Source organism: Pangasianodon hypophthalmus, chromosome 3 (genome assembly GCF_027358585.1).
Source record: "Pangasianodon hypophthalmus isolate fPanHyp1 chromosome 3, fPanHyp1.pri, whole genome shotgun sequence".
Taxonomy (NCBI): domain Eukaryota; kingdom Metazoa; phylum Chordata; class Actinopteri; order Siluriformes; family Pangasiidae; genus Pangasianodon; species Pangasianodon hypophthalmus.
In genome coordinates this window covers 20,976,650-20,986,831 of record NC_069712.1, presented here as the reverse complement: position 1 = coordinate 20,986,831, position 10,182 = coordinate 20,976,650, and the positions used below count along the sequence as shown (strand labels likewise).

General features: G+C 42.9%; 1 protein-coding gene across 4 annotated transcripts; it reads left to right on the top strand.

Moving 5' to 3' along the window:
• The first annotated feature begins 564 nt into the window (after nt 1-564).
• On the top strand, nt 565-9,905 carry zbtb18 (zinc finger and BTB domain containing 18). 4 transcript variants are annotated; one of them, XM_034302990.2, is made up of 2 exons: nt 565-712; nt 5,316-9,905. In XM_034302990.2, the coding sequence occupies exon 2, from the start codon at nt 5,330-5,332 to the stop codon at nt 6,866-6,868; it is 1,539 nt and encodes a 512-aa protein (XP_034158881.1). In that variant the 5' UTR covers nt 565-712; nt 5,316-5,329; the 3' UTR covers nt 6,869-9,905. The 4 variants fall into 4 exon arrangements, with proteins under 4 accessions (XP_034158881.1, XP_053088411.1, XP_026798840.2 ...); XM_053232436.1 differs by lacking the exon at nt 565-712 and adding an exon at nt 775-930; XM_026943039.3 differs by lacking the exon at nt 565-712 and adding an exon at nt 1,988-2,992.
• The last annotated feature ends 277 nt before the right edge of the window (nt 9,906-10,182 follow it).

The following is a 10,182-nucleotide window of genomic DNA, read 5'->3' as shown; positions in this document are numbered from 1 at the left end:
TTCTACGTTGTATAGACATAATAATCAGTAGAATCTAGTGAACTCAGTCCTGTCATGCACGTGCCCACCACTGCACTGTGAGCCAGTGTTGTAGAGCTGTCTCCTGTCTCCTGTCTGCTGTGCTGCTGAGCTCTTCAGGAGATGTTTAGGAGAGGGTGGTCATGTGACCTGTGAGAGGCGGGCGGAAACCGGATAACGCACCTGTTCTTTGTGGCCGTTGTGCGCGTGACTACATTACCCATGAGCCTATGCGCGAGCGCTCCCTCTCTGCGCCACTCTCTTCTAGGAAACCAGTCCGCTTGGTCTTTTTTTCTGCTTTCTCACTGTTACCCGGTGTCAACCTACGCCGAGGAGAGAAACACATCCCTCCCTCTTTCCCACTCGGCGGCTGCTTCCAATTCGCCTCGGCCTTTCTCCTCGCCTCCTCTATTGGCCTCGGACGCCGCCAGTCACGAGCGCTTCCCCCTTTTCCTTTTCCCGGAGAGTTGAGTAGCAACAGCTCGGAAACATCTGGCCGCCGCAGCTCCTGTCTCTGCTCTGCGCTGCGCTCCTCTCCTCCGCTCTGCTCTCCGCTCCGTGTTTCCTGCAGCGCGGCGGATATGGAAAGCTGCTGAAAGTCAATTCACTTCTTCTTTTTTTTTTTTTTTTTTTTTTTCTCCGCCGCTGAGTATTTGGCCAGAGGAAGTGGGAAGTCGTCGGAGCTCGCTTGTCTGTAAGTGCCTTTTTTTTAATACGAGGCGCTCTTTAAGCAGATGAGAAGCGGGGTTGAGCTGTGAGGGCTGGATTTGTTATGCGAAAAGTAGCGAGGGTTTTTTTTTTTTTTTCCTGCTTGCTGTTGTATTTAGACAGGAAAACAGTTAGTGGAGCGCGAGCAGGCTGAGCGCGAGCGCCTGCTCAATCCGGGCCTGCTGTGGAAATGTAACAGTGCAGGTAGCTGCCTTACTTTTTCTGTGTTAGCTCCGAGCTAGCTTTTCCTCACTTCACGGTGTTAGGGCACACACACACACACACACACACACACACACTCGGCGGTGTTGTTAAGCTGTGTGTGTGTGTGTGTGTGTGTGTGTGTGTGTGTGTGTATATATGTATGTATATATGTATGTATGTATATATATATATATATATATATATATATATATATATATATATATATATATATATATATATACTCTACACTCTACATCTCTGTGTAGCTTAAAAAAAAAACCAACAACAAGGGATTCATGTTATATCTTCCCATGAAGTAAATACTGCCACCGAATGCGCTACTATAATATCCAAATGTTCAACCATTTAAAAAATAATAATAATAAAAAGGTTAATCTTTTTTCCTTTCTTTTTTAAGTTTAGACGAGGTGAGAAGTTAGCACCACTGTGTCTTGACGCATTTGTTTGGCTTGTTATGGACACAAGTTTTACTCCGGCATGCAGTTCAGTCAAACCTCGCACAGCTGTGAGCTGCTGCTTCTTCTTCTTCTTCTAAGCTCCTGAAACAGATCAAACACACACACACACACACACACTCTCTCTCTCTCTCTCTCTCTCTCTCTTTAGTATATTTCAGTAGTGCGTGTGAGTGATAGTTAATACGAATAATCGATTATTTGTAAAGTAAATCTGAATTATAAAGTGGGATAATGCTGTGAGTTGAAACAGGAATAAGTGCAATAAGCCATGAAGTTTATTTATTGTTCTTATTGTGTTTCCTAAAAACCTAGCAGATGTTGCCAGATGATTATTTAGGTAACCCTTCCAAACTACAGCCCTCACTGCAATTTTACATATATATAAGTTAGGAAACTTATGCATGTATATATATATATATATATATATATATATATATATATATATATATATATACATGCATAAGTTTCCTAACTTATACATAAGCCCTGTACTTTTTTTCTTTTTCTTTTTCTTTTTTTTTTTAATCTAAACTGTAGATAACCTGTTTGTTTGATTTGGGGTGATACATTGATTTTTTATTTTTATTTTTTTACTGTTTGAGGTTCATGAAGGAGGACGTAAGTGATTAAGGGTGAAAAACATGGAGATAAACTAAGCTTTAAGTAGTCCCGTTAAAGAATCTTTTTGTTAAAGCCCTGTTCATGAGGTCCATAGGATCGCTCCCTTTGTCCATTATTTCATTTTCCCCTCCTCAGCGAGTCGTCCAGAGGGTGAGGAGAATGAATGACAGTAATGGTGCGGCCGGTGAACCATGAAGAAGTCGAAAACAATATCAGCTGCGTGGATCTGTCATTTGCAAATGCACTGTGCTGGCCTTTGTTTATGGTTACTGGAAGGAGAGCAGTGAGAAAGAGAAAGAGAGAGAGAGAGAGAGAGAGGGGGGAAAGAAAAAAAACTTGAGGGTATTTAAATTCTCTGTGCAGGAAACTAGGTTAGAAAAAAAGTGTCGGCTTTCACGCAGACCTATTTTCTAAAGTTCGCCTTTGCCGGGAGATTACAAGTGAAGGGGGGGGGAGTTGGCCGGTTTTCCACAGAATCACCTCTCAACAGTTCCTTTCCCCCCACACCCCTCCTTCGCCTTTTTAAAGGGAGAGAAAGAGAAACAAAGTTGTATAAAGGAGAGGCTGGTGGCAAGAGTGTAGAGGAGTAGCATATGGCACTAAAAGGAGCACAGCTGGAGGTAGCATTTCCATCTGAACATGATGTCAGAGCAGCTGACAGGCTGCCATCCCCCAGTCTTTTCTTCTGCCGCACAGACTGCGAGTTAGTGTGTGTGCGGATCTGTGTGCAGGAGGAGGCATCGCGTTCCCCTCCAACATCTCCTCCACTTTGCATCTGTCCCTCGCAGTTTGATTTTTTTTTCTGCTCCCTATCTCTCTCGCTCTCTTTCTCTCTCTCTCTCTCTCTGTCTGTCTGTCTTTCTCTCCTCCTCCTTCCTACTAGCCCTTCATTGATTTTGAGAAGGGAGCTACAGCAGGCGCTACCACAACAGTGGACTTAATCAAGTTGATGCGAACCGCAGGTACTGTACCAGGGGGTCTGTGGCTTCTGAATAGAGAGCATGCTGGCCTTTCCTTAACTCATTTCTCTTTGTTTTTATCTTTTTCCATGTTATCAGTCAGATGCGTGTAAGCCGGGTGAAATGGGAAGTGAAGGATTTTGCAGCAGTGTAGTGTAACTAGGCAGGGGACGAGTGACGCTCCTTGTTGTCGGGACAATGTTACCGAGCAAGCTTTTCATTAAGCTGCTTGTTTTGTCCGCTAGCTTTGGTTTCACTTGCTTTGCTATGAATGGGGAACAGTAGATTGGTTGTAACAGTTGTGTGATTGTTGGTTGTTCTTTGTGTGAAGTTTAAAAAAAAATTAAGAGAAAGTTTTGTGAATTGTAAATTTGTTAATTTAATGCAATGGGTTTTATTTCCATTTATTAATACAGTAGTCAGTTTAAAATTAATGTTGTTACAATTTTTTTTATTTCTACTTGGTAATTTGAAGCCTAACAGTTTGCTTTTTTTGTTTTGTAAAATGAGAAAAGTGAATTTGTATGGCAAACTGAAATGTTAATCTCCTAAAACAGTTGAGCGATATTAAAATGCTCTGTTTTGATTTTTTTTTTTAAATTAAAATTAATTATTAAAAATCAGAATTGACTCTTACAGCTAGGCTAAAGCATGTTTTTTTCTGTTGATAGTGACTAATTTAGAAGTTGCAGATTTGAGCTGCCTGAATTGGCTAGACAGCTGTAATCGCACTCCTCCTAGTCTTAATCTCTTTATCTGGGCAGCAGCTGCCATATGGCCTCAGTCAGCTGGATCAGATGTTTATAAGCCTCCTTCTCCGTCCCTCTCTGTCCTCGGAGCCTCCTAATTTGATCGCTGCTACCTTGCGAGCTGTCCTACAATCTTTATTTTTAGCCATCTTAAGGATTAGGATTGATGTAGACTACAGGGCACTTAAAGTGATTGTATTGTAAATCTGCTGCGGGCTTCTTCTTTGGGGAGGATGTTCCATTTCTCCAAAGATTTGGGGAGGAGATAGAAAAGGAGGAGGGGTTGGCTTGGGGTTGGCTGTCCCAGGTCCTCCCCACCAAAGCCCCTCATTAACGAAGGTCTGAGCGTTGTTTAAGGGGGGTTAGCTTGGTATCCCAATCAGATTTAAATGAAGATTCAAATGAGTTTATTTATGCTCGCTGGTTGAACATGGTGCCCATGATGCATTTTTTGAGAAGGGAGCAGTCTCCACGGGTAACAGGTGTGAATTATTGTTCTTCTTTATATTTGGGTTTATTGGTATTTTAAACAATTGTACTCTTGGACTGTCAATGCACTCATTTGGTTGCTTTTTTTTTCTTCTTTTTTCCTTTTTTTTTCCTTGTTTTTTTGGAGGGTTTGTCTTTGATTTAATTTTGGTGGCTGCTGGTTAGTGCGTTAATGAAAGTTGCCCTGATGTTCTGAGACTTCACTTAGCGAAGCCTTAAAGATCATAGTACTTAGCATTCTTGCTGCAGTGTGACTGCATCGTTGAGCTGTTTGTGTACCTGCAAGCCGGTTACCTAAACGCACCATCCTGGCCAAAGTGGGTTATTAAAAATAACTACTCCAGGAGCACAAAAGGTGAAATTCCTCACAAACAGGAATCTGTAGCATCAGGACTTCGGTTTATAATCACCAGACTGTCACGGTTGCACTGATTGCATTTTAATTTAATTTCTTTTTAATTTTAATTCTTTTAGTTTTTAATTTAATTTTTGCCTCAATATTTTTTTTTTGTTTTACAAATAAATTCTGGACTTTCCTTTTGAAGCTATACTTGGGAGTGTAAAATAAAAGCCTGTTTGCCAGAATAGATATAAAGCTTTAGAGAAGTTATAAAAATGCCAAAAAAAAATTAATGTGAAGGCTTTTTTTTTTTTTTTTTTTGTAAACAGCCTTTATATTTATTACTGACATACAATACAGTTATTTCCTAGATGGGTAGATGAAATGCACATCACCAGATACTCCTAGTAAAAAGAGGATTGAAAAGAAAAATGAGGATAGCAGATATTGTGATTTAAAAAAAAAAAAAACTTGAATCTTTGTAATCCTTTTATATCGGCTCTGCAGTGAACATTTTTCTAGTGTTCCCACAGGGATGGAGGGAGGGAGGGGAGGGAGAGAGAATTAGAGTGTGTGTGAGAGCCAGTGAGTATGTGCATGGGGGTAGAAAGAGAGAGAGAGAGAGAGAGAGAGAGAGAGGGACGGACGGACGGAGCGGGTGGGGAAAAAAGAGAAGTTCCACACAGGGCTTCAAACAAAACAATTGTTGTTCTGCCAGGGCCTCTCTAACATGTGCGGTCTGTTGCAGGTTATGAAGACAGCATGGAGTTTCCGGACCACAGCAGACATTTACTACAGTGTCTGAGCGAGCAGAGGCATCAGGGCTTCCTGTGCGACTCCACCGTCCTGGTGGGCGATGCCCAGTTCCGTGCCCACCGCGCCGTGCTGGCCTCGTGCAGCATGTACTTCCATCTCTTCTACAAGGACCAGCTGGACAAGCGGGACGTGGTGCATCTAAACAGTGACATTGTAACGGCGCCAGCATTCGCACTGCTCCTCGAGTTTATGTATGAGGGCAAGCTGCAATTCAAGTCCCTGCCCGTGGAGGACGTACTGGCTGCCGCCAGCTATCTGCACATGTATGACATCGTCAAGGTGTGCAAAAAGAAGCTGAAACACAAGGCCACGGCCGAGGCGGACAGCACCCGGCGAGAGGAGGACGCCTCCAGCTGCTCGGACCGAGCTGAGAGCCTCTCGGAGGGCGGCAGCGCCAACCTGCTGGCCAGCGACGACGATGAGGATGAGAGCAAGAGAGACAGCCAGTGCCCGCAGGAGCCGGCCAGGATATGGGCACGCCTGGCATCAGAGCGCACGGCCAGCCCCGGAGAGGCCGAGGCGCATGGCAAGTCGCCTGCTGCCGTCGCTGCGAGTCCCAGCAGCTCTACAGGTTCACTCTGCCCAACTGGTGACTGTGCACTCGACCTGTCGGTAAAATCAAGCATGAGCGCCACTCCAGGTGAAGCCAGGAACCCATATTTGTGTGGCTCGGCGACTCCAGACAGTCTACACAGTGCTCTGGTGCAAGTGAAGGTGGAGAAAGACACAGGCTCAGACGACGATGAGCTGCCCAGCACTGAGTACGAGATGGAACACAGCGGCTTGAAGGAGGAGACACCGAATGCAAACGGCATGCACGTTGGGCACAACGGACACAGCGTCCAGCGGCTAGGCCTGGGCCTGGAGGCCCACCTGACAGCGCTGCGAGAGGCCTCTCTGGAGCGTGACAGCAAGGACGAGGGAGATGGCGAGGTGCTAGGCGGTGAGTCCGAGCGGGCACAGGAGAGCCCGCTGCTGCCCTACGTGTCAGGCATGTTGGGTGCTGCGCACGCACAGATCTTCATGTGCCCCCTGTGCAACAAGGTGTTCCCGAGTCCGCACGTGCTGCAGATCCACTTGAGCACACACTTCCGCGAGCAGGAAGGTGCACGCACTAAACCGACTGCCGGCGATGTCAACGTGCCCACATGCTCCATCTGTGGCAAGACGTTCTCATGCATGTACACGCTGAAGCGGCATGAGCGGACACACTCGGGCGAGAAGCCCTACACGTGCACCACATGCGGCAAGAGCTTCCAATACTCGCACAACCTGAGCCGGCATGCCGTGGTGCACACGCGCGAGAAGCCACACGCCTGCAAGTGGTGCGAGCGGCGCTTCACGCAGTCCGGAGACCTGTACCGTCACATCCGCAAGTTCCACTGCGAACTCGTCAACTCGCTCTCAGTGAAGAGCGAGGCACTCAGCCTTCCCACTCTCCGAGACTGGCCACTCGAGGATAGCTCGCAAGAACTGTGGAAATGAAAGTAAAGAATAAACAAATGAAACTGCTTTTTAAGTTAAGACAGAGCGAGCAAGAGAGGCAGAGAGGTAAGGAAGTAGGGAGGCAGGGAGATGGTTGAAAGGTCTGCATCAGTCATGTTTCTTATATACATTGCTTATCTCGTTAAATTGCACTTTACAAGCACATGAAAATGTTACTACTGATTTTTATTTTCTGGTCAATTTAGTTTGTTTTTTTTTTGGTTTGTTTCGTTTTTCCTTTTCTTTTATTAAACATAGGTGATGGCTACAGCCGTCACCTTTGACATAAAATGTGCAAATCTAGATTTGACAGTGTATACACCTACACTTGTACACTCCTTGATTTTATTTAACATCCATGCCATGAGAACGCATATGAAGATATCAGGTAATACACTGAGGAAGTTCAAAACTGATAAACATTACACTAAACGGGTACTACGATCCTATATTGACCTGTACACATAAGGCTCATTTATGAGTATGTGTATATATTGTGCACTACTACTATACATTTATTTTGCAAATCTCATACTGGTGTGTGAGAGTGGCTGTGTGTGTATGTGTGTATGTGTTTGTGTGTGTGTGTGTGTGTGTGTCCATGCACGCAAACACAGTATGTTAACAAGTAAGTCCTTTAAATCCTGCGAGGATGTTTGCTCAAAAAAGCTCCAAGCTTGTGTTATTTAGGCTCTTGTACGTTTTTTTTTGTTTGTTTTTTTTTTTGACTTGTGATAGGAAACCTGACTGATAGAAGACAAAAGGCACTCATGCAATGTACAGCCTCCTTTTTCATATCCACTGACATGTTTTTATATCATTTAATGATTGGGCTGATGAGTTGATGTCTTTAATTTAGTTGCAGACCCTCAACACTTGTTTTCTGCTGAGAATGGGTTTTCATTTGCTGCATTTATAGAGATTTCTGTAGTGTTTTAAGAAATGATTTGGTTTGTTTTCAAAAAAAAAAACTGGGATCTGTTGTTGCATGAAGTCCAACCTGTATATTTAAGAAGATGTGAATTGCTGTATTGCTGTACACTGTAATAGACAGAGTCATTACAGTCAGGGCACCCGTCTGTTTAAATAAAAAAATATATATATATATATTATATATTTACCTTAATATTACAGCTGTAGAAATTGCATGAATTTTATTTAACTCTTATTTCTGTTGTTGTTTTGCATTGGAAAGTGTATTTTTAATTAACTCATTTGCTTCCTAAGTAGTCTTTTTTTCTTTTTTTTCTTTCTTTCTTTTTTTTTTTAATTATATAAACTCTCACTAGAGAGTGACTCCTGTTAAGATGTTCTACTGGGCTGTGAAGATTGTGTTAATGCACTGATGTTAGGCTGCAGTATGTCTTTGGCCAACTGATCTCGAGTGTGTAGCATGGAGCTGGGTGTCAGCAGAGGCTTCATCTCTCTGAACATCTTTTCCAAAGCTAGTGCCGCTCCTGCTTAGCACCTCCTCACACACTGCTGTTCTCCACTGCTGGTCTCCAACTGCTGTCTCCGTGTCATGTTTACTCGCTGTTAGCATTTAAAAAGTGTCGCCTTTTTGTTTGTAATTTATTTATTTATCTGTTCGATTGGCACTTGCATCAAATTCTGTGGCCACGAAGATTCAGTTGCCATGAAAACCCATATGACAGTGTGTCAGTTCCTGTAAAGATGGGCTCAGCAGATCTACTGTGTATGGCGAACACTGAAGAATCAGCAAACAGCATAAAGCTCCGAGCTCTGAGAGTGTGCGCGCGCACATGCGCTTGTGTGTGCATGAGTGTGTGTGTGTGTGTGTGTGTGTGTTTGTATAGTTCCTATTTAAAAGGAGAAAATGTTTGCCATGCTTGGTTGCACCTTTAAAGACAAAATTAGATGCTGAAAAGATGCCTTTAAGATTTTAACTCTTGATCAAATTGACCTTATTACATAAATACCAGAGCTATAAATGCTAGATTATTGAAGAATAAAATAGTTACACTGCTGTAGATTGATTTTTTTTTTTTTCAACATTGTGTATGTGAGTTTGAGAATATATTTCTTTATTTTTCTTTTTGTTTTGTATAAATTAACATCAGCTGTCATTTTCTTACTGAATGTGGAAAAATTGAACAAAAATCTCAAGATATTATTTGTTAGTTTAAAAAAACAGAAAAGACAAAAAAAAAAAAATGAAATGAAAAGCTAAATTTGGAAAAGTGCTGTTGGAGCCTCGGACACTAACACTTGAGCGAGAGTGAAGTTTAAGCGAGAGGAGAAGAGAGGACGAGAGTAGAGAGCTCGCGTGCCTCTATGGCCTCAAGGGCCCTGAGCTTCCCAGTATATAATAGGTTGGTGCAACAGCTAGTGAAAAGGGTTGAGATTTGCCAACAGCGTGTGGTCCTCGTGCCGTTTCGCACGGTGGTACTTTTACCTTTTGCACTCTAAAATGTGAAAGAAAAAAAATTATCAACTGTGGAGTTGGGGGATGTTTTCCTGAGACAGTTTATTTTCCTGCTTTTGTTTTATGCTGGCTTCTACTATCGTACTTGACCGCCTTAAACTACTGTTAACAGCCTACTGATGCTCAGAGCGGGAGAACTGGAACTGGCAAGTTACTGGATGTATTTTTATTTCACTTCTGTTCACTGGCAATGAAGCTGTGAAATGGAGTATGAAGCATGTCCACAAAACAGATGAACCTTTAGTTTACTTGAAAACTGGAAACAGCCAGTGTGAAGAAGAACAACAAAATTTAAACTGAGTGTGTAGGAGGTGGGAGAGAATAAAAATAAAGTTATGTCAAAAAAAAAAGGACAATCGCGTTCTGAAAAAGAGGCAGATTGACTTCACATGTATTTGCTTCCCTTTTGAGATTTTGGTATGTTCACATTGTTCTTTTTATGGAGTTAGACAGTTAGCTTTGACAATCATAGTATGTTTCATTTTCTCAAGGGAAGTAAATTATGAGGCTGTTTAGTTTTGTACTTTTTGGTGTGCTGTTGGTGAAATTTTTAAATTGTGTGCAAACTGCAATAAATTATAAGTACCTTCATTCATTTGTGAGAAGTGGTGTTTCTTGCCTTTGGAGCTGCCAGAAGGAATCATGATTTATACACTGTCAAGGCAGTGTTTTTGCCTTCAGTTGAATAATCGTATTTACTGTAGATGTTGAGTGGGTGGAAACATGTTTTCCAGTGCGTGAGGTCTCTGAATTGGGTACTGTCCGGATGTGTGTGTGTGTGTGTGTGTGTGTGTGTGTGCGTGCTTATGTATTTGCTGCTTTAATATCTGGCTGGTGCTCCAGCAAAGCCGTGGGCTGGACCAGGGAA

Bases quoted from the DNA above. Each gene is read 5' to 3' on its own strand.
- zbtb18 (XM_026943029.3), top strand. From the start codon at position 4,169: ATGGTGCCCATGATGCATTTTTTGAGAAGGGAGCAGTCTCCACGGGTA. The intron at 4,221-5,315 runs GTGTGAATTATT...GGTCTGTTGCAG, and splicing joins GCAGTCTCCACGGGTAACAG to GTTATGAAGACAGCATGGAG.